A 25373-nucleotide genomic window follows, 5' to 3' on the forward strand; every position below is an offset into this window, starting at 1 on the left:
TACGTCTTGTACTTCTTGATTGACCTTTTTTTTACAATTTAGTGTCGTTATATAAAAACAAAACAAAACAAAACAAAAAAACACTATGAACTTGTAAATGTAGTAAGGACACGTTTTTATTTCTCATGCGTTAACATCCGCAAGTTAATTTTTGGGATCATGTAAGTGCATAGAACATTATAAGAAATTAACAATAATTGTATCATTTTGTCATTTTCCCCAGCAATGTACAATGGTTTCAGTTGTTTTACATCCTAGTTGGTTTTGTCAGTTTTTAATGTTAGCCATTCTCCTGGATATGTAGTGGTAGATTATTTTGGTTTTAAATCACGTTGTTTTGATGACTAGTGATGTTGAGTATCATTTCTTCAGCTTCTTAGACATTATGCCATCTTTTGTAAAATGTCTTTAACTATTTTGCCAATTGAAACATTGAATTTTCTTATAATACGTATACATGTTAGTCTAGATACAAGTGTTTTTCAGATACATAACTCTGCATATTCATATTTTTAACAATGTCCTTTTGGAAGATACGTATTATTATGTAAAACTCTAATTTATCACTTTTTTCTGTTTCATGCTTACTGTGTATCTTATATTAGAGTCCTTTGCCTATCCCAAGATTGTTAACATTTTCCTTAAATATTATATACATAGCCTGTCCTTTGTTGGAGAATGAGGCTGAATGAAAGCAAGCAGAGCTTGGAGAATAAGAGAAGGAGGATGGCTCTACATTCTCTTTTATTCTAGACCTGGTTTAGTGCCATTTAAACTAAAGTCTGACCATTCTAGGGATTCTGCTGAATGTTCCTACTGTTTATTAAGGTCTTCCTACTTTGCCTAGTTGGAACTTCAATCTCTCCTAGTCTAATGTAACCTCGAAAATTGTTCAGCTTTCAGCTCTTTGTGGTTCTATCCCATGTATGCAAAGGATCAATCCAGCAACATATGGATCCAGTAACATCCAGATATAAGCGACCCCTGTGCAGATTTCAGAGCTTTTCTTCTGCCTGGTTCCTTCCTCTCTGGCACTTTGCCTTTCAAATTCTAGTTGTCTCAGACTTCCCAGACTCTGATGTTTCTCCCCAACTTGACAAGACTGCTATACTCTGATTAACTGAGCCCTTTTTACGCAGCAGTCTGGAAACGACCTCCAAGCAGAATGTTGTGCGTTTATAGGGTTCAAATAAATTGCTTCCCTTTCAGCAATCACAATTCTATGTTTTTTGTTGTCCAGTGTCTAATTTTGTTCGCATATATTTTACCACTGTTCTCGTTGTTTACAGCAGTAAGGCAAATCTGGGATGAGGGGATGAGATATCTGTAATGACAGAAATTGGATTCTGAATGTTTTGTTATTTTTTCTTTCAATTGTGGTCAAACACAGAGAAAAAATTATGATTTTAGCCATTTTAAAGTTTATAGGTTAGTGGCATTAACTGCATGCACACTGTCATGCAACCATGATCATCACCCATCGCCAGAATTTTTTAACTTTTCAAACTCAAATTCTGTACACATCAACTCTATGCCTATTAAATGATTCCTCATTTCCCGTTTTCCCTCAGCCCAGAGCAACCACAGTCCTACTTTCTTTCTCTATAAATTTGACTGCTCTCGGTATCTCATTTAAATTGAATTATATGGTATTTGTCCTTTTATGTCCAGTTTATTTGCACTTGACATAATGTCTTCAAAGTTATTCTTATTGTAGTATGTGTCAATTTAACCTTTTCAAAGCTGAACAATATTCCATTCTAGATATCTACCAGGTTTTGTTTATTCATTCACCTGTTGATGGATACTTGTGTGGCTTCCATCTTTTAGCTATTGCAAATAATGCTTCTATAAACATGGGTATACAAATATCTTTTCCAGTTACTGTTTTCAATTCTTTTGGGTGTATATACAGAAGTGGAATTGCTGGATAAAATGTTAATTTTATTTTCAACTTTTGAGGAGCCACCATACCATTTTCCACAGCAGCTAAGCCATTTTATATCCCCATCAAGAATGCACAATGGTTCCAATTTCTGTACATCCTTACCAACAGTTGTTATTTTCCATTTTTTTTGTGTGTGTGTATTTTTAGCAAGTTATCATAATAGGTAGGAAGTGGCATCTCATTATAAGTTTGATTTATGTTTCCCCAATTATTAGTGATAGTGATATTGAGCTTCTTTTCATAAGCTTAGGGAACTTTTGGATATCTTCAATGATATGTCTATTTAAGTTCTTTGCCCAGTTTTAATTGGATTGTTTGTGTTTTCGTTGTTGAGTTATAGAAGTTCATTATAATATTCTGGAATTAATCCCATATCAGATATATGATTAATAAATATTTTCTCACATTCAGTGGGTTGCCTTTTTACTTTGTTGATAATGTCCTTTGATGCATAAAAGTTTTAATTTTGATTAAGTCCAATTTACTCATTTTTTTTGGTTGTCACCTGTGGTTCTGTTCTTGTAGCCTTCAAGAAATCATTGCCAAATCCAACGTATGAAGGTTTCACCCTTGTTTTCTTCTAAGAATTTTTACTGATTCAGCATTTTAATATATTTGTCTCTTGTAACAGATTTTAACTTAGTTAATTTGCTTGATATTAGTGCAGCATTTCTGATCACTTTTTGTTACATTTTGCATTGAATATCTTTTTTCATTCTTTAAGTTTCAATGTATATGTCTTTAAATCTAAACTGAGTCTCTTGTAGATAACATATAGTTTGATCCTGATTTTTATTCATTCTGCCAATATGTTTCCAGTTGGGGGGGTTGTTTAGTCTACCTACATTTAAAATTATCATTGATAGCAAAGCACTTATTTTTACCACTTTGTTATTAGTTTTCTGTATGACTTAACGCTTTTTGTCCCTCATTTCCTCCACTACTGCCTTTCTTTGTGTTTAATCGATTTTTTTTTTTTTGGTAGCAGTGTGTTTTGATTCTCTTCTCATTTTCTTAAATATTCTATAGATGTTTTCTTTCTGATTACATTGAGGATTACACATAATAGCCAAAAGTCATTATCTTTTTAAAATTGATACTGACTTAACTCCAATACCATAACAAAATTCTCTACTTCTTTACAGTTCCACCCTCCCCTACTTAATTTTACCGATGACACAGATTACATCATTATATATTGTGTACTCATTAACATTAACATGCATTCATAATTATTTTTATGCATTTGTCTTTTAAGTCTTGTAGAAAATAAAAAGTAAAGTTACAAAGCAAAACTTTTTATTTGTCATATATTTGTCTTTACCAGAGAACCTTATATTTTTATATTTTTGTATGACTTCTAGTTACTTGTCTAGTGTACTTTCATTTAAATGTGAAGGACTTGCATTAACATTTCATGTAGAGTGGGTCTAGAGGTAAGGAATTCCCAGCTTATGCTCGTGTAGGAATGTTGGGATGTTTTAATTTCTTCCTCATTTTTAAAGGATAATTTTGTTGGATATGGGATTCTAGGTTGACAGTTTTTTTCTTTCAACATTTAAAATATATATTTCCATTGCCTTCTGCCCTGCAAAGTTTCTGCTGAAGAGTCCACTTACAATCTTATCAGGGATTCCTGTAAGGTTTTGTTGTCTAGAATCTTATTTTTCTTTCTATTCCTAAATCTAGCAGAATTGAATCAATTTAATGTTCAAGAGTTTGACAATACATTAGTTTACCTTTTTTTGTATCATTTGATAACTGTTTTGTTGTTGTTTGTTTGTTTGTTTGTTTTGAGACAGAGTCTTGCTCTGTTACCCAGGCTGGAGTGCAGTGGTGTGATCTCGGTCACTGCAGCCTCCACCTCCCAGGTTCAAGCGAGTCTCCTGCCTCAGCCTCCCAAGTAGCTGGGATTACAGGCGCCCACTGCCATACCCAGCTAATTTTTGTATTTTTAGTAGAAACGAGGTTTTACCATGTTGGCCAGGCTGGTCTCAGGTGACCCACCCAGCTCGGTCTCCCAAAGTGGTGGGATTATAAGCATTAGCCACCACACTCACTGTATCAGTTGATGACTTGTTTTTATTCTCTTTACTTGATATTAATTTTGCTGATGAAATCGACTATATGATGTCACAGTGATGCCAAAATAAAATAAAACTCTTAACCTTCAGTGGGATTTGATGTTAAGCAGCTATTACTCACACTTGTGGAGTCATATGGGAGGTGGTTAGGTAACTCTGTTTTTCCTGGTTCAGTTCATGTCTGGCTATTGAATGACTGTCAGTCAGCTGGGGTGACTAGAACCTAGCACACTGGAGAACTTTACACTATTACACCTGTCTTTCCTTTTCTAACAGGCCAGACTAGGGATGCTTTTGTGGTGATAGCAGAGGTTAGAATGTCCAAACCCACATGCACAAGCTGATTTTAAGCCTCTGCTTGCATTAAGTTTCCTAAGGTTCTATTTTCTAGGGCAAGCCCTACATTTGTGTCCATATCAAGGAGTGGAACAAGTCACCCCACTTATGATGTAACTAAAATTTCCAAGAGAAATGAGAAGGATTCAGGAGTGGTAAATTGGTGCCATTACTGCACTATAACACACCAACCTATTTTATTTTTATTTTATATAGAATACATTTAGTTCTCTATTTATTTAAAATTGCCTGTGTACCTCCTTTAAATATCTTGTTACTTTTTTAAAAAAATGTTTATTTTTATTTTTTGCTTTTTAATAGGGTACAGAACTGCTCACATATCATATATATTCTTTTCTCTAGTGTAATATCATCATTTTGTTTCATTCTGCTTTATATATTTCCATTTTCACTTCTTCTTATATATATATATGTACTGTTTGCTATAACTTAATATTTTCTAGTGTGTAGAAATTTATGTGTACTATCTTACATAGCACAGCATTTAACATTTAAGGTTTTTAATATCTTTTTTAAACCTCTACTTATGTATCTATGAAAGTCAAAAAATAATAATCTTGCAAATCCCTCAGTTGATGAATTTTTGCAACAAGCTTACTTCCTCTGTATTTTTAACTTACATCTCATCTTGTTAGTATAATTTGGAAATACTGTACAAGAATGATTTTTGATACCGCATTCATGTTTTACCCAGTTACATAAATTTAAAATCAATATCTAATTTTATTCCATACTCACTTCGAATCTTTGTATACCGAAAGTTTCTCTGGATCTTGTCTTTGATAAATCTACATTTATTTAATAGTGACAATGTCAGGGACTTTACTATGCTTTTTATGAGTGGTGTACTTTAGGAAAGGTATAAAATTATTAGGGCACAAAACATTCCACTTGATGACATTTTTATCTATCTCATGTTTTATTTTAAAAAAGAGAATTATGAAGTCATTAGAACTTTATTCCTTCATACAATAGAAATTTGTAACTTGGATTTTCTGCCTTGATATTTTTAGGGTATTTTTCTCTTTCATCGAAATCCAAACCAGTTTCTAGGAAGTCTCTTGGTGAGTCTGATTTACCGATTTTATCTAGATTATGGTGAGCCTTTTCCATGTGCAAATCCCTGTATACAATTATTTCCTTAGTTGTTGTAGCTGCTACTTTCTCTTACCCTCAAATGATTACCACCCCACCTCAGGGAAACAGCAATCATTTTTAATTTGAATAAGCAGACCCTGTCCTCTATCTGTGTTTCCCTTAATAATTTTAATATCTTTCTTTCTTCAGTTCTTACTATAAGAAGAGCTTTCCATGGTTTGTTATAGCATTTATAATGCAGATTTTAATTTTGCAATTGCATTTTTACTTTTTCTGAATTGGAATATTTCATTACTGTGTTTTTCATCTGATCCTATTGTTGTTTTCTTAATTTTTTTTTTTTTTTTTTTTTTTTTTTTTTTTTTTTTTGAGACGGATCTCACTCTGTTGCTCAGGCTGGAGTGCAGTGGCACAATCTCGGCTCACTGCAACCTCCGCCTCCCTGGTTCAATGGATTCTGCTGCCTCAGCCTCCCGAGTAGCTGGGATTACAGGCATGCACCACCATGCCCAGCTAATTTTTGTATTTTTCACTCCTGCTCCGGTTTTTGAGATGTCATTTTTCTTGCATTCTAATGAAAAATACTTGTGTATCTGTTAATAGATAATAGATATCTTTGTTGATTGTATTAGGTGATGATTTATTTCTGTTATATTTATCACCAGGATCCTACTGGTTTATTCCTCATTACTCTTTCTAGGGCCAGGTAAAATTGACTTTAGCTTGGAGTGGACCAGGACTTTGGATGTATTGATTGGTACTGATATGTATTAAATTCTTGTCAGAATTCCAGGTGGTGGGAAGGTGGATGTATAGATTTCCCACACAATTTGCACAGTGTAGCTTGCTTTCATATTGTATTGTGTTTCAATATATTTCTCTTCCTCATTCTCTGATATTTACAACAAATGAAATAATTTTTCCAAATATCTCTCAGCTGTTAATATAGGAATGGAATGCAAGTCTTGCTTCTCCTTTATTGCCTTCCTTATTTTTCTTCATCTAATCAATTGTGACAATATTGTGAATATACTTGAAAACTAGAATTATTGTAGGAAATGCATATTATCTCAGTATTAAGTTTTTCTGGGATAGATTCTTTAAAGTGGAATGACTGGCATAAAGTGCACTAATACTTTTGTTAATTTTTGGTATGGATTGAAAAATTATTTCCTAAATATTCTTATCAAATTAAAGTGCTAGAAGCAGTATGAACATATACTATCATCTGGAAAAAAAAACACTATGGGGATTATTTGCTTATTGTGAAAAAAAAAATAGAATCACAAAAATCTGTGAAAAAGAAAACAAAAGGCAGTCATCATTTCATTGTCTACCAATGACTCTTACTATAAATCTGGTTTAGTTATTTTATTTTCTGTCCTAGTTCTTTCTAGGGTAGATAGATAAGTATATAGAGCAATATGTAGACAGATAGTTAATAGTGATAGAATGTACACATGGATGAAAATACTATAAGGATGAGATTTAAGATGTTTTACATTTTTGTCCCATTATACATAACCCAGTGATTAATGTCTTTACACTTATTACAAATGGTAAGTCCTAGAAAGAAAATTAAGAAAAAGATTTGTTAAGTTTATGTGTATAGTAAACACACACATGTAAAATTTCAAAGGAATGTTGTATCAACTTATGATCTCAACATTCATGTTATATTAATATTTATTATTTAATTTTCTAAAACATTTTAAATTTTATGAGGAAAATATTACTTTATTGTTTTGTATTGATGACCAGTTAGGTTAAATATATTTTATTCTAATGCTTATTATACAAGGACTATTCTGTAAAACTTTTGTTAAAGTTTATGATCAATTTATCGACTTTGATTAGTACCCATTGCACTTTATTAACAATCTTACTGTTTTCACTCACACCATTATTGTTACATTTTGTACAGATAAAAATCTCTTCTTAAATTTTTAACCAATCACATTTGTATTTTCCATTACTTTTAGTTCAGAAAATCTTTTTAGATAATTAATGCATTACCTTAAACATTGCAGTTGCTCAGTAAATTATGTTAAAGGGCTAATGAAATGAAGTCTTCCCTACACTCCACATTTAATTCTGTTCTTTGCAACAGCAACATGAGTAAAATATTATTCCAGTACTTAACTTGATTGACATTTTCTTATTTCAGAGAATGAAAGACCATGCCTTGAATTCTCTCATCTAAGTATAAAGGATTCCTTCAGAGATTTATTTATTCCAAGAATAGAGATAATTCTGATGATGTATACAAGGAACAACCTAAATTGTGCTAAGCCACTGTTTGAACACAATAACTCACTTAATGTTAATTTCAACACACAAAAGAAAACAGTCTGGCTTATTCATGGATACAGACCAATGGGCTCCATCCCATCATGGCTTCAGAACTTCGTAAGCATTTTGCTGAATGAAGAAGATATGAATGTAATTGTAGTTGACTGGAACCGAGGTGCTACAACTTTTATTTATGATAGAGCGGTTAAAAACACCAGAAAAGTTGCTGTGAGTTTGAGTGGGCACATTAAAAATCTTTTGGTAAGTCTTGGAATTTTATGTATTATACATGCTATACAATATACAGTGTGCTACATTCAATACCCCAAAGTGATAATAAACGATATACTTTTCCCCATAAGCATTAACAATTACTGGTTTAATATACTAATGTATGCAGCCATCTTTTCTTTGTCTGCCTAAATGAATAATTCCATACCTAGAAATATCTTGTGTTATTTGTAAAACATTATATTAAAATTTAGTAGTTATTATGTTTTATTTAAAAATCTTCTGAGATTTCTTTTAACACTACCTATACCAACCTCAGAATAAAATAGTTATCCTATGTGGGTGGAGGAAATAAACTTTACAATTATTACATTCTTAAAGTATCTTTAAAAATATATGGCTAAAATATTGGCATATAATTAAGTGTGAATCGGTAAAAGTAAAGAAAAAATCCTTTTTTTTTTTCTTTTTTTTTTGAGACAGAGTCTCACTCTGTCACCCAAGCTGGAGTGCAGTGGCACGATCTCGGCTCACTGCAGCCTACACCTCCCAAGTTCAAGTGGTTTTCCTGAGTAGCTGGGATTACAGGTGCCCACCACAATGCCCAGCTAATTTTTGTATTTTTAGTAGAGACAAGGTTTCACCATGTTGGACAGGCTGGTCTCAAACTCCTGACCTCAGGTGATCCACCCACCTTGGCCTCCCAAATTGGTGGGATTACGGGCAAAAAATCATTTCGAAAAGTAGCATACTTCTGTCACCTTTGGAGGCAGACCTCAGATTCATTCGAGTCTGCTCAGGATTTGAATGGATCAAATAAAGTTCAGGCCAGTTCTATGTTATCTGTATTGTGAATGATTTTTGTTTACAAAGTCAACCCTTTGGGAGATCCATGTCTATCCTAAAAGAAAGTAGGTAGTCGTGGGTACTTGAGAGAAGGAAGGGTGCTATCTGGTTTGGGGGCATTATTGGGCTTGAAATTTGAACTTGAGTTGTGTTGTGCTGAACTTTCCAGACTCTGCTAAAAACTGAACAAATAACAACATTTCCAAGAGTTATGTGTAGTGGCCAGGGGTCAGACTGGATGAGTTCAAAGTATATGTCCATCTTTTATCATCTGTAATTTTGAACAATTACATAGCCTCTCTGTGCTGCATTTCCTTATTTGTAAATATAGAATAACAAAATGTTACCAAAATATTTATATGAATATTGAATTAATATATATGTGCTTAATCAGTGGGTGACATTGAGTCATCGTTGAGTAAGATCAACTTTCATTATTATTTTTACACCCCCAAATTTGGACAAAACAATACCGTTGCTGTAGACAGAGGAGATAATTGATTCAACCATCCCCACCAACAGACTTAATTACATCACTGATTTTTCCTGATGTTACTGGTGTTTTCTCAACTAATAAATATATGCCTCAAAGTGTGGAGAATGTGAATGTTAAATAGAAATATTTAGGAAAATTTGTAATATTAGGTAAAATTCTAACAGTGCCTTTGCTTACAGAGGCTTCGTATTACAGAGGAAGATTTAAATGACCAGCAGCACTGGAGTCTTGAGAGATACTCCCTCCTATTTTGGGGCATGGCTGTGAGATCTGAAGGAAATCATAACCTTGTGCCTTGAAAGCCTGAGTGTAGTTTTTCATTAGTGGCAAGTGCTCCACATCTTTCTGTAAGCCATCAGACGTGTCACTGTGTGGGCTGGACCATGATCTGCCCACAAGTCTCACACTAGCTCCCGAAGAGTGTGGTGAAAGTACACTCTCATGTAGTCTCCTAATTCCCTTCCTGGAGCTGAGACTAAGAGGTATTCAGAGGTCGGCCTTGGAAGATTGGACGCATCACTCCTTAGCTGGTGATCAGGGGAAGTCACCTAAAATCCATGAAATTAATTTTATCATCTCTGAAGTGAGAATCATTATTCAACTTTTGTGAATCTTCCTAAGGTTTTTGACACAACCTGATCAGATAAAACAAGAAAGCAAATTAGCGTAAATTTTGGAGTGAGACCTAGGCTTGTGTTTTAGTCCATTTGGGCCGCTATAACAAAATACCATAGGCTAGGTAGCTTATAAACAACAAAAATGTATTTCTCAGAGTTCCAGGGTCTGAGACATCCAAGAAGAAGGCATCAGCAGATTCAGTGTCTGGTGAGGGCCCAGTTCCTGGTTCATAGATTATGCCTTTTCACTGTGTCCTCACATGGTGGAAGAGTCTAAGGAGATCCCTCAGGTGTCTTCTATCTGGGCACTAATCCCTTTCATGAGGGTTCCACATTCATGACATAATTCTCCCAACCCACAAGAAGGCCTCACCTCCAAATATCATCACCTTGAGGATTAGAATTCCAACATATGAATTTTAGGGAGACACAAACATTCAGAATCTATCTTTTCGTCTTATGAATCTATGTGGCTTTGGGAAAGTCATTACTTCTGACACTGTTTCCTTAATAAAATAGGAATTGATCCAATGTTATTTATTTAGCATTTAATAGGTGCTGCTGACAGTTTTAGGCATTAGGATAAAAATGAATAACTCATAATGAAGTTGGAAGTATTAAATATGAACTTTATAAGGCCCATATCGAGGTAGCTAACAGAAAGTAAACACCTAGTAATGTTGATTATTATAAAACACTTTGCTAATTAATTGTATTTTGCATATACTGTTCTGCATGAGATGATACAATTTTAAAATAAAAAATTAATATTGAAAATGAATAAAGAAAAATCAAATATTTTAGGCAAAAACTGAACAAAGATATAGTTGTTTTGAAATTGTAAAGTCTCTTTCCCTATATCCTCAAAATGAATTAAGCCAGAAAAAATAATGAATTTTAAAATGTTGATATATGAGGGAGGCATGATTTGTTATTACTTGAAATGAATACTGTAATATTGCCTTTTTAATTGCAGAAGCATGGTGCATCTCTTGACAATTTTCATTTCATAGGTATGAGCCTAGGGGCTCATATCAGTGGATTTGTTGGAAAGATATTTAATGGTCAACTTGGAAGAATAACAGGTAAAATTATTTTTATAAAATTATTGCTTTAGCATACTTTTAAGTCTCAGAAGTTACTTTGCTAATTTTTTTTCTTTTTCCTTTTTTTTTTTTTTTTTTGAGATGGAGTCTCACTCTGTCGCCCAGGCTGGAGTGCAGTGGCCGGATCTCAGCTCACTGCAAGCTCCGCCTCCCGGGTTCACGCCATTCTCCTGCCTCAGCCTCCCGAGTAGCTGGGACTACAGGCACCCACCTTGCCCGGCTAGTTTTTTGTATTTTTTAGTAGAGACGGCGTTTCACCGTGTTAGCCAGGATGGTCTGGATCTCCTGACCTCGTGATCCGCCCGTCTCGGCCTCCCAAAGTGCTGGGATTACAGGCTTGAGCCACCGCGCCCAGCCTTCTTTTTTTTTTTTTTGAGACAGAGTCTCACTCTGTTGCCCAGGCTGGAGTGCAGTGGTACAATCTTGGCTCACTGCAACCTCTGCCTTCTGGGCTCAAGTGATTCGCCTGCCTCAGCCTCCCGAGTAGCTGGGATTAAAGGCACCTGCTACCACACCAGCTAATTTTTGTTTTTCTTAATAGAGACAGTGTTTCACCATGTTGGCCAGACTGGACTCGATCTCCTGACCTCAAGAAATCTGCCCACCTCGGCCTTCCAAAGTGCTTGGATTACAGGCGTGAGCCACTGTGCCCAGCCACTTAAAATTTAGTGGGTACAATAATTACTCAATAGAAATTATGTACAAACATTTATTATTTTCTATGTTATATTTAAATATTGGCTTTGTTTTAGTTAGACTCTGAAGTTTTGTTAAGCTCTCAACAGAGCTTAAGTTACCCAAATGGAAATGGGAGAAAAATACCTATTTCTGTAGTCCCAGCTAAATTTTAAGGACATACTATCCTAAGAATACAGAAGTAAATGTGACCCATTGAACAAAAATACTTTATGTATTAGCTAAGAATATAACTATTTACTTAGTTATTACAAACTGATGCATTTCAACTCTCTAAAAATTTTTACTTGAATGCTACAAAGGAAACAGGGGTTGTATCCAATTTGAGGGGCTCTGGGTCCCCCTTCATATTTCTATAACAAAGTTACTGCATCCAGAAAACTCGGTCATCTAATAAGGCTGACATGGATTTTCATTCTTTCCTCTATGAGTGGTAGTGATTTTAGGAATAGGAGGATAATATTCCTTTCAACCAATTTACCTTTTTTATTTTGAAAAAAAAAAGCAATTATTCATATATATGGCCATAAAAGACTTATAATAACTTTAAGTGTTGATAAAAGAAAATAGTGTCTTTAGTTAAGTTTCAAAGAAGGAGGAGAGAGGTGAATAACATATAGATAGTTATCTTTGCAAACCTTAAGCATATCCTTACTCTGATTAGTTTTAATGTTAACAAACATGTGTGAAAACATTAACTGAATGAATGTAGGAGGGTCAAGAAGTAGCAGTTTAGCCAGGATTTATTTCTACAAAGTTCCCTAGTGCTTAAAGCCCATTCTATTTCAAAAACCACACTTGCTCAATTTGTACTTAAATTGTGTTTACACATATTAGTCTAGTTTGAATGGCCCCAAATACCAGGCAATCATCAGGGACTAAAAGGCCACCAAACATGGAAGTTCTACATCAGAATAATTTATAGGAAGATAGATGATTCTGTCTCATTCAGTCAAGTGGGTTAAATAAAATGGGGATAATAGAGGTGTTTGAAATGAAAAACATTATATTTTACTTTCAAATATCTTTTTAAGATGATTGTTTCTTCATTGTATAGATGTTCTCAAGAAACTGAATTTTATCTTCTCTCTCCGCTTTTTGACAGTTCCCAGAAACTCATGAGCCTAGAATTTTTATTTAGAAATTAGGATATCCCAGAAATAATATTCACACTCCACAGAATTTAAAATATATTTTCCTTTTCTTAAGAGTGTGTGAGAAAGTCTTATGAGAAATGGATAGGATAACATGGTTTATCCCATAGCCCAAATTATATTTGGCACCTGAAAAAGCTTTTCAGGTCTGTCTACAGATGAATCCAGAGTGAGCTAGTAAGGTACAGAGTTCAAGAGAGAACCAGATGGTATTCATTATTTTTTTCCTTCAGGAGAAATAGTTGTAGTTATTATTAAATGTAAACTACTGTATTACTCCTAATTCAGTCTCACATAAAAATTCTCCAAAAAATCCTACAATATTTTGTTGTGGCTTAACTTGAAAAGTTCTGAAGGTTAGTATTATTATTCAAATAATGAAGTTACCTGCTATTCATCCACTTTCATTTGTTTTTAGATATGTTTTTGGATAGGTTTAAACTAAAAGTATAAATGCTTTTTATGTTTATAATGTAGTAATAATGGAAGTATGCAATGTAAGGAGCTCTGTAGACTTGATTAGACTGGTAGTTTCTTTCTTGCTTTCCAGGTCTTGACCCTGCTGGGCCAAAGTTCTCCAGAAAACCACCATATAGAAGATTGGATTACAATGATGCAAAGTTTGTGGATGTCATCCATTCTAACTCCAATGGTAACAAATCAGGATTTATTACCTAATTATTTGAAAATGAAAAGGAAAATGTAGACCCTGGGCAAGGGGAGAGCATAAGAAGAAAAAACATCATGGATAAAATGATTTTAAATCTGTAATTATAGAATGATAATATTTCCCAAGTAATATTTCTTAGGGTTAGTGATTTCCTGCATTGTCAAATGGCACTCTTTGACTTCAGTTTGCCTCCTTCAGGTTTCAAGATGTGTCATGTCATCCTAAAACACTGAAATAAATAACGAAGAGTTCATTCTGTTCATGCTGTTGACAGTTTTATTGATTTGATCACATTTTCCCCCATGTTTAATGTTCCTGATGTATTTAGGATACCATTCTCCCCACTTATTTTCTTGCTGTGATATATATCAACTAGAACTGAACACAGCATTTCAGCCAAAAATAAAGAATAGTCTTCCTTAAATGTAAGGAAATAATTTTTCTGTTGTTTTTAAATTATCTTAGCTGAAAATCTCTAACAGGGTATTGGATTTTTGGCCAGAGTACAATTGAACAGACACTTTTAAGAAACAGACTGTCCTCATGCCTTTCCTGATTTGAATTTGTTGATACTAATATTTATTGAGCACTTCCTATACATTAGGCAGTGTTTTGAGTGCTTGTATGAATTAATTAGTGAATCCTACTAAATTTCCATTAGATAGATAACAACTATCATTCCCTTTACAGTTGAGGAAGCCAGAATAAAGGTTGTAAGGTCAGTAAGTGGCAGAGTCAGAATTTGAAATCATATGTTTTGATTCCAGATGATGCACTTAACCAGTATATTATTCTTATAAACTGAATCAGGAGAGGATATGGTGCTGAGATAGAGACAAGGGCAGTGACACTAAGATTGCTCCTCTGAATTAATCTTGTGGTAATCTATACTACCATACTAGGGTGGGTGGGTGGGTGGGTGTGTGTGTGTGTGTGTGTGTGTGTGAAATACGTAAATGCCATAGACGCAATTTTTCAACCCCCATGACTACATGTCAATAGACTGAGACTCCAGTGGTAACAATTCTGCTCCTTATTTGGAATCTATGTTCACCTACTTCTATAAGCAGTCAAAACCAAAGGAGTCATAGTTGTAGTGTTATCCAAACCTCTCATGTCTTTATTATCTCTAACTCTTTATATCAGCTTGGCACATCCACATACAATACACCTATTGGCCAATTAATCTGTAATCTCTTGTCTGAATTTTTTCTGAAACTCTAACTTATTGGGAGAACCCACCCCCAATATTTCAACGTAAGTTCTTTCTATTTTCCATAAGTGTCGGCCGGCTGAGAAATAAAGAGAGACAGTATAACGAGAGGAATTTTACAGCTGGTCTACCGGGGGTGACATCACATGTCGGTAGGACTATGATGCCCGCCTGAACCTCAAACCAGCAAGTTTTTATTAAGGGTTTTAAAAAGGGGAAAGAAGCCAAGCGCAGTGGCTCACGCCTGTAACCCCAGCACTTTGGGAGGTGGAGGCGGGCAGATCACAAGGTCAGGAGATTGAGACCATCCTGGCTAACACGGTGAAACCCCATCTCTACTAAAAATGCAAAAAATTAGCCAGGCGTGGTGGCGGGTGCCTATAGACCCAGATACTTAGGAGGCTGAGGCAGGAGAATGGTGTGGACCCGGGAGGCGGAGCTTGCAGTAAGCCGAGATTGCACCACTGCACTGCAGCCTGGGCAACAGAGCAAGACTCCATCTCAAAAAAAAAGGGGGAAAGAGTATAAGAACAAGGAGTAGGTACAAAGATCACATGCTTCAAAGGGCAAAAAGCAGAACTACTGATAAGTTTCTGTGTTCAGCGGAGCACGTATTTTCTTGATAAACATCTTAAACAACAGAAAACAGGGTTTGAGAGCAGAGAACTGGTCTGACCACAAATTACCAGGGCGGAGTTTTTCCCCACCTTAGTAAGTCTGAGAGTACTGCAGGAGACCAGGGCATATCTCAGTCCTTATCTCAACCACATAAGACAGACATTCCCAGAGTGGCCGTTTATAGACCTCCCCCCAGGAATGCATTCCTTTACCAGAGTATTAATATTCTTTGCTAAGAAAAGAATTTAGCAATATCTCTCCTACTTGCACATCCGTTTATAGGCTCTCTGCAAGAAGAAAAATATGACTCTTTTTGCCCAACCCCACAGGCAGTCAGAACTTATGGTTGTCTTCCCTTGTTCCCTAAAAGTCACTGTTATTCTGTTCTTTTTCAAGGTGCACTGATTTCATATTGTTCAAACACACATGTTTTACAATCAATTTATACAGTTAACACAATGATCACAGTGGTCCTGAGGTGACGTATATCCTCAACTTATGAAGATAACAGGATTAAGTGATTAAAGTAAAGACAGGCATGAGAAATTATAAAAGTATTATTTGGGAACTGATAAATGTCCCTGAAATCTTCACAATTTATGTTCCTCTGCCACAGCTCCAGCCGGTCCCTCCATTTGGGGTCCCTGACTTCCCACAACACTAACTTCAATTCTGCCTATGGCCTTTTGACTTAGTTCTTCATACTTCTTATTATTTTTGTTTGTATTTTTTACTTATCCTAATGAACTGTTTTGGATTTTCTTATATTCTCAACATCTTTTGATGATGCAACCTATCAGATCTAACCTGCCACTAGAGGCCACATAGTTGGAACATTGGATTGATCTTTATGACTATCACAAATAAGAAACACAGATTTTTGATGCTGCATATGTACCTGTCCTGAGGAATTTCTGAATGATATGCGTGGACTCAGCACATACCTGGTGAACTGCCTTTTCCTTGAATACTAGACAATGACCACATCTTCTACTTGCCAATAATCCTCATTTTTACTCAGTTGTGAGTGTTCAAAAAGCCATGTGGCCTTTCAAATTTGTGGATTAGATAATTAGGGCATACATTCTTGTTGAGATATTGGGGAAAATTATGAGTCCAATATCCAAAAGATAGATGCTTTTGAAACCTTCATATTGGGTTTGCAAAACATCTCATCTGTTATTCTTGTCTGGAACTCGAAAGGACATTACAGAATCATAGGTAAAGCTGAACAAACCAGCCTTCTTATGGTCGGCAGGAAGCTTCTAGTTATCTGAGTTGCCTCCGCCAAAATCACATTTACTGAGTTTTTGTTTAAGTAGATTCTGAATTGTTAAAGCTCCTAGTTATCTGACAGAAGCAAACAATAGCCTTCTTTGTAGGAAATTCACATAATTCAGTGTCAAATTAATTTTACAAAAACAGTTTAAAATAAATGTTTAGCATCCAAGATAGCCAGGCACACTTGAAGCAAGACAGCATGAATGAGAAAAAGCAGAAACAACAGTAAATAGACAAGACCCATAGGCCTCCAGATATTGGGATTATTATACACTGGCTATAAAAAAGTGCTTATTAAGTTGGTGCAAAGTAATTGTAGTTTTGCTATTAATATTTTCAAAAAGGTAGAAGATAAGATCGAAAAATTTAACAGAAAATTAGTAAGTATAAATTTGATCAATTATATTTGACGAAAATAATGAAATTATTCTTACCCTAAAAAGTAAAATAATTGACTTCCATTAAATGGGTTTAACAGAAAATTAGAAATGGGTAAAGAGAGAGTGAGCAAGTGAACTAAAAAGTAGGTGAAAAGTAAATTTCTAGACTGAAGCAAATGGGTACCAAAGAATAGACAATATAGACCAACAGTTAAGAGATGCATAGGATAGGCAATGAGATGGTATATTACATTGTCTTAGAATTCTGGAATAAAACTGCAGAAAAATGGAACAGAGGTTATATTTAAAGAGATATTTTCTCATAATTTTCCCAAACTGAGTAATATAATCAATCCACAAGTTCAAAATGCCCAATTAAGAAAAATAATAAAGATTAATCTCCATTTAGATGAATGATAGTGAATTGCAGAAAAGGCCATCATCAAACCATACAAGTTTATTTAAATAAGGTGAATAAGATTGACCAGAGTTACAACTGAGTTCTCATCAGAAACAATGGAATATAGGAAACAACAGAATGGTTGCTTCCATATGGTGAAAGGAAACAACTGCTAAGATAGTATCCCAATCTGTTTCAAGAATAAATGTATTTTGTTTCAGGTAAATTTAACTAGTTAAATCTAAGCATATGCTGATGGCATAAAATACTGTTAATAATTTTTTTATGGATTTGAAATATAGAGAAAATTAAAATAAGCTAAAATAGCATATGATTTTGGGCAATAAATGAATTTCAAGCTTTCTGTGTTCCTTTCATTGTATAGAAAGAAGGTGAAAGTGACCTTCAATAACTGAGGTTCATAAGTATAGTATTCATGTTGAATCTTTAGGGTATCTAGCAAGAAAAGAATAAAAGAGTACTTCCAAGCTAATGAAGGACAAAAATTGAATAAACTTTTTATGAAGTCAAAAGAAGGTAAGAAAAGAAAGAAAGAATGCATAAAACAGCTAAAGCAAATAGAAGGTAGATAATAAGATAGTAAAATTAAACACAACTATACAATTAATATAAATGGACTTATGCTCTAATTAAAATATTGTGGTTGTCAAACTTGATTAAAAAGACAAAATCCAACTCTTATTTATTAAAGACATATATAAAAGCAAGGAAGCAAAATATTTGAAAGTAGAAGGGTGATAAAATATATGCAAATATTATCCTCCAAATGGTGGTAAATCTATATTAGACAAAATTGATTTTATCATACAAACTAATAAAAATATGGATGGACTTTAAAATAATAAAACTTTGAACTCACAAAGAAGATATAACAATTCTAGTTTGTATCCATCTAATAACACAGCTTCAAACACGTAATGCATTATTAACAATAACACATTACAAAAAAAAGGCAACCGCATAATCATAGTGAATAATTTTAATTAACACAGTTGATCTCATAGACATTTATAGAACATTACACTTGAGAACTGCAGAATTTACAGTCTTCTGAAACACACATGGATATTTTACCTAAAGTTCACCATATACCGAGCCTTAAAAAAATGCTGAAACATTTTGATATACCTAATGTAAATGACAAGTTAAAGGGTGCAGCACACCAACATGGCACATGTATACATATGTAACAAACCCGCATGTAGTGCACATGTACCATAGAACTTAAAGTATAATAATAAAAAAAGAAAAAAGAATACATAAATAAATATAATCAGAGATATGAGGGCATTAGCCAAATGTAACAAACAAACAAAAAAGAATTGAAAGCAAATAAAAATGTTTGGATCTGAAAAAAAACAATATTCTCAAACATTTCAAAGTGTAGAAATCATAGAGTAATCTTCTCTCTCTTTAATGCACTTAATCCAAATAAATAACAAAAATATAACTAAAATCCATACATTTTTGAAAGTGAAAAATCACACTTAAAAATAACTAATGAATACAATAATAAATAACATAAATATGAAATATTTTGAATTGAATATTCACATTATTGCATATTAAAACTTTTTGGATTCAGCAAAAGTCACGTCTAGAAGTTAATGTATAGTTTTGAGTACAGCTATTTTAAAAGGCTGAAAATCAATCACTAATCTAATAATCTTGAAAAATTAAGAATTAAACAACATAAACACACAGAAATGAAGAAAGAAGCAAATATTAAACATACCAAAGAAATTAATGGAATAAAAATTATGAATTGCAGATGCTTTAAAAAGCCAAAATTTGCACTTTAGAAAAGATAAAAATTAATTATTATTTTAAAATTTATTTATATCACTTTTGCCTTCTTTCCATACAATGAAAGGAACATAGAATGCTTGAACTTCATACGTCTCTTCTAAAAATAAATTCTTGGAGAGAAAAAACAGAAAGAACAAAAAGAGAAGACACAGCTAGTATCAGTAATTACGTGGTTCTGTTTCCGTCAACTGGATTCTGAAGCTGAAAAAAAACCTTGCACTCATGTAAAACACAAAAATTATTTCCTTGTGGTATGCATAAATGTGAAAGGAAAATAAATGGTTTATGAGCAATTATTTTTAAAGCCTTCATAACACTGGGATAATGAATAATATTTTCCCAAAGTACACAAAAATCTCTAACCCAAATGAAAACATTAAAATGTCAGATTATATAAAAATTGAGAATGTTATAAATACTTTAAGAATGTGAACAGCAAGCCATAAAAAAAAGCAGGAAAAGAGATAAAGACCCACTATCAGTCAATAATAAAGACAAAGATAACCTCGTTAAGAAAAAGTCAGGACATTAGGAAGGATACATCTGAATAGGCAATAAACGTATAAAAAGTTCTTAAAGTTAGAAACAAATATAAATTAAAACCCAAATAAGAAGCCACATGCTTAAAATTCAAAAGTTTGACAAGAGCATTTATTGGCAAAGATATGGTACAACTATTCAGCATTGTGTATTAAATCAAAGATACTCATATTCTATAACAATTCCACTCCTAGGTATATAACCAACTGATGTACCTTCACATATGCTTTAATATATGTGTTCAAAATGTTCACAGTTTGAACACATTAGCCCCAAATTGGAAACAACACAAATGTACCACAATAGGAGAATGGAAAAATAAATTGTGATACGTTCATACAATGAAATACTATATGACCATAAATTACTGTTTTTACACCTGACAATGTGGATTAATAGCGCAAACATAGTAATAATCTAAAAAGCCAGAAACAAAATCATACATAAAATATGAGTAAGTTCATATATTTTTTCAAAGGGGAAATCTAAACTATAGGGTTTTGGGAGTCATCCTTAGAAGGTAAAGAAGAAAAACAGGCTGGGTGCGGTGGCTCACACCTGTAATCCCAGCACTTTGGGAGGCCGAGGCGGGGGGATCACGAGGTCAGGAGTTCGAGACCAGCCTGGCCAGCATGGTGAAACCACATCTCTGCTAAAAATACCAAAAATTAGCTGGGCATGGTGGCACGTGCCCGTAGTCCCAGCTACTCGGGAGGCTGAGGCAGGAGAATTGCTTGAACCCGGTAGGCAGAGGTCACAGTGAGCGGAGATCATGCCATTGTACTTCAGCCTGAGCGACAGAGTCAGACTCCGTCTCAAAAAATAAAATAAAATAAAATAAAATAAAATAAAATAAAATAAAATAATATCAACAAATGATTTTATTTTAAAAAAGAGGATGGGTTAGCGATTAGGGGACAGAAAGAAACTTGTGACTGGGTAAGGGCACAATGGAGGCTTCTAGGTGCTATTTCTTTACATGAGTGTGGTAGCCCCATGGCTGTTTGCTTTATAATAATTAGCCTATAGATTTACGTTGAATGTTCTTTTTCTGCATGTGCCTTATATTTTACAATAAAAGGAAAATTAAAAAGTCATAGCTGCTCTCCCCACCCTTCTTGAAACCAAGAAAATGAATGATCTAAACAGACCAAGCTGCCCCCCACCCATCTGATAAAAGGGAAATAGCATGCCTGAATCAAGGGCTGCTTGTAAGTTAATGACAAATTTCTTTTTTTTCCCTCTGATTTCTAAGGAGCGCTGTTGGTTTGAGTCTCCTTCATTGGCAGATTGGAGAAAATGACAGTTCCAAACTGGAAACCCCTAGTCTTGGAAATCCATGTGGAGTTCAAATATGAGGAAATTTCACAGATCTCTAACACTGTTAATTTTTTTTTTCTTGTTTTTAAAACTCCCCTCTCCCCAGCCTCAGTGTACATGCCCAGTGTTCTAACGTGCTACTAACAACTCATCAGAGGTTCTGTTACATCCTAGAACTAAGTCGAGTTGCAGCATCTAAACCCTTATTGTCAGAATCATCTATTTATCTTTGTTTTATACTAAATCTATGACTGATCTCTTTCATGAGTTCACTGTGTTGTAGGAAATCTTTTGTGCCCCAGATTAAAGCATTGTAATCTTATTTGGCAGCACAATTTTATATCAAATCACAGTCCTGAGTATTCTGGGCTTGCTAGCCCTTTTCACTGTTAAGGCTTCTCTGAGTTATATGCTGGTAACAGGCTCAGAATCAGTACATTCGCCGGTGCCCCAATGATCTACAGGGCTACACAAGCCCTTGAATCAAAGCTTTGAGTTTCATGTCACTCTGACTCAAACTGCTCCAGCCGAGAGGCAGCTTAGTTTTTAGATTTTTTTCCAGTTAGTGCATCCAGCACCAGCAGATCTTAAAAATTATGACCCAAAGTGAAAGCAAATCATCACACTGATTGAAAAGGCTCTGTAGGACTTGGCTTCCTTTGCTCCGAAGCTCCCTGTTACACATTAGGCTTCAGCCACGCTGGCTTCTTCCCCGAGCATATTCACACAAATATCCACTGGGCTCACCGCCTCACATCCTTCACATTTTTGCTCCACTCCACCTTCTTCAAGTAGCAAATTCCTTAACCAAATAACTTAAACATGCAACTACCACCCTCACTAGACCCTTCCTGTCCTCTTGTTCTACTGAACTGTTCTCCGTAGCACGTATTATTGTTTGACATACTCTGTATTTACTTGTTTATTATGGTTTCCTTCCACTATAAAGTATTTGTCACTGCAAGTCATTTTGCTCTATCTCTTTTTTCACTTATGTGTTCATACCACAAAAAACTGTGACTGACCCATAGTAAACTGGTGACTGGCAAACATGTTACATTAATGAAATATACTTTTCATGAAGAATTTATAGAAGTAAACCTTCTCTTTATAAAAACACTTATTTTCAATTCTAATATTTAAAGAATAACTTTGAATGGATTTTATAGGATATTTTGTTTTGTGCAAGCTAGTCACCCGATTATATACACATGATGATCCTTGGTGCTTTTCTTCTCAGGTTTAGGCATTCGAGAGCCCTTGGGACATATAGATTTTTATCCAAATGGAGGAAGGAAACAACCTGGCTGTCCTAAATCAATTTTCTCAGGTATACTGATAGTATTTTTGAATGAATTATATAATATTTGAAATGACGAAAGAAAATAACTTACTTTCCCCCTCTTCATCTGTAGGCAGTGTTTTGATTTCATCACCATTGCCCATGACTCAGGAGAGTTATTGGTTAACAGTGGTTTAATTTGACCATGCTTAGTTCATAAAGGTTACCAGTAGACGTCCATTTGGTCATGGATGAGACCTCTTATATTATATTTTTAATAATTTTAGTTCATCATTTTGAACATTAGGAGAAGTTGTAAGTCACTGTGAGGAAGCACACGTAGCTAAAGTATCATATAATAACACTTTGATCTCAGGATTTAATCTTAACCATCACAATATTACTGTACAAAGACAAATTTAAAATCTCTTGACACTTGATTGTTCTGTACATAAAGATAGCCGAGCAGCTTCCCCAGGTGTGGAATTTGGTTCATGTCAGAGCCATTGCAAGAAATGTTCTCAGGTCCACAACGGCAGCTGGTCAAACAACACGTGACCAAAGGCCACTGTAGCTAAAGAAGTTTGGTGAAAAGCATGAGGATGTGCAAGGTTGGAAAAGGGGTTGGAAAAGAAAAGAAAGGTAATAAAGTTTTAATGTCACCTGGTTTCATGGTCATCTTTGTCATTAGGTGGAAACGTTAGGAGTACAGGATTAGAAGGAAAAGATGTGTACACTAGTGATTAAGTATAGTAGCACTGTGTAGAGCTTGTGAAACACTGAAATGAAACATTTTTGCTGTGTTAATTATTACTTTAAAATTTTATTATAAATCTCATGCAAAAGACATACTACATTTAAGTTTTCATTGGTACTATTTGTTTAGTGGTTTGACATAAAACTGTATTATAGTCAGTAATATTCATAAGGTACATAGTATTTAGCAAAACTTCATCTTTACTTTGTTTTTAAATGTACTTGAACATGGATTAATACATCTACAGTTCTTTGCTTTTTTTTTTTTTTTTAACTCTTAAGGAATTAAATTCATTAAATGCAACCACGAGAGAGCAGTTCACTTGTTCATGGCATCTTTGGAAACAAACTGCAATTTTATTTCATTTCCTTGTCATTCATACAAAGATTACAAGACTAGCTTATGTGTGGACTGTGACAGTTTTAAGGAAAAATCATGTCCTTGGCTGGGTAAGAGAGATTATTATAGTTACTATCACTCTTATTTAATATGAATAACATAATTTTTAGTATTTTCTGCTGGAAGCTAAACTGTGTACTCTGTTTACTTGTTAATACACGACCATTTTATGGAAAAATTATCTGTAGAGATGTGGTACAGAGTAAATATATCATTTCCTACTAAACATTTTTAATATATTTAATGAAAGGAACATAATCAACTGCCTTTTTATGTTCAGTATAGTGGGCAGATTAGGTGGCTTTATAATGATCCTTGTTTCTGATGTACATCTAACTATCATCCAACTATATTTTCACTTAAAGAAAGAAACTTGCACAGTCTTGGCAACACCGAGGTGTGGTTTTTTTGTTTGTTTGTTTGTTTTTGTTTTGTTTTTTGGAGGTCTTAGGAACAAGTGAAGAGGTATGAGCCATGGTTAGCTTCTTATTTGCTATCAGCAAGTAGACATGAAACATGGTTACAGGGTTCACACCTTCTAAATGGATAAAGCTTGCTAAGAGCAGTTCAGTATTGCTACTTCTGATAACTAAAACCTGCCAATAGGAAATTATAGAGAAAAAAATCCACATAAAAATATAATATTGGAACTGGAAAGAATTTCAGAGGCTGTTTACTCAGGGTTTTTCAAAGAGAGCACCAGATCCAAGCATGTCGTGAGCATGTAAACATCTGGTCAGTATCGTGGCAGAATTCTCCAGAGATGTTTCCAAAGCCAAAGGGGTTCAAGGAATGGGTAGTGATTACAAAGGCTAAATTAAACCAAACTCTGAAGCACGATTAGCACACATTGAGAACACCCTAGGAAGGGGATGCACCGTTCAGGCATTGCCAATTTGATTTTTCTCATAGACCTTTCTGTCTGTAAGACATCATGTGGGATTAGTTTTCTTCAGACCTCCTGTTGTGGATTGCTTTTCTGGTCCCATCCTTCTTCCATGTAATGAGAAAATTGTAACCCAGAGTGAATATATAAATTACGTAAAGGCATAAGTTAGAACTTGAGTAAAACCTCTGAATTCTTAATTTACTATTCTTTCTACCATATTCAAATCTCAAATTTGGAGGTAGCAATATGGGAACAAAGAAATACATGAAGCATATTAAATATATATTAATATAAAGTTTATTTTATAAGTATTTTTTATCAATATATCAACATATTATAATAAATATGCTACATGTACACATAATATATTTATCTGAAATATGTATATTATATGCACAATATATAGTACATGTAAAGTATACCTATACATATATATATTATATATATAATGTATGCACACGCATGCCATATCTGTATGTATTATACGTATTGGAGAATTAGGGAGCTATACTCATGGAGCTATATTGTATGTTTAAGTTTTATGTAGTCAATTTACTCTGCTGAATTTATTAGAAAGAATTACAGATAAAATTCTGAATTTATAACAGTAAAACTTCTACAAATGGACTATAGCCATATGGATGGAGTATGCTAAGCTCTGATAAGATTTTGAGGGAGCAAATTTATTTGTGAATCCTGAATTTAAGAGTTGTTATTGTAATTAAAATAAATGGAATGCTGCATTATTTGAAAAAATGCTTTTTAAGCTATCAAAATCCACGATGATCATGATGATGATTATACACACTGATCTTTTAGTTACTTTAGTGATTTGACATTTTTGTTACTTGATGGAAATCCAATTTCTA

The 25373-nt window shown here is 34.1% G+C and overlaps 1 protein-coding gene across 2 annotated transcripts in view; it reads left to right on the plus strand.

Annotated features, from left to right (window-relative positions):
* Positions 1-25373, plus strand: part of LIPI (lipase I) — a 104354-nt gene that overhangs the window by 14059 nt on the left and 64922 nt on the right. Inside the window, exons 2-7 of one of the 2 annotated variants that reach the window (XM_065541127.2) lie at positions 5403-5453; positions 7655-8040; positions 10946-11054; positions 13476-13577; positions 22418-22507; positions 23498-23665. In XM_065541127.2, the coding sequence (XP_065397199.1) occupies positions 5403-5453; positions 7655-8040; positions 10946-11054; positions 13476-13577; positions 22418-22507; positions 23498-23665 (906 nt within the window). The remainder of the gene's footprint in view (positions 1-5402; positions 5454-7654; positions 8041-10945; positions 11055-13475; positions 13578-22417; positions 22508-23497; positions 23666-25373) is intronic. The other variant, XM_005548943.5, reaches the window with a different exon arrangement.

The sequence above is a fragment of the Macaca fascicularis genome, chromosome 3 (assembly GCF_037993035.2).
Source record: "Macaca fascicularis isolate 582-1 chromosome 3, T2T-MFA8v1.1".
NCBI classification, from domain to species: domain Eukaryota; kingdom Metazoa; phylum Chordata; class Mammalia; order Primates; family Cercopithecidae; genus Macaca; species Macaca fascicularis.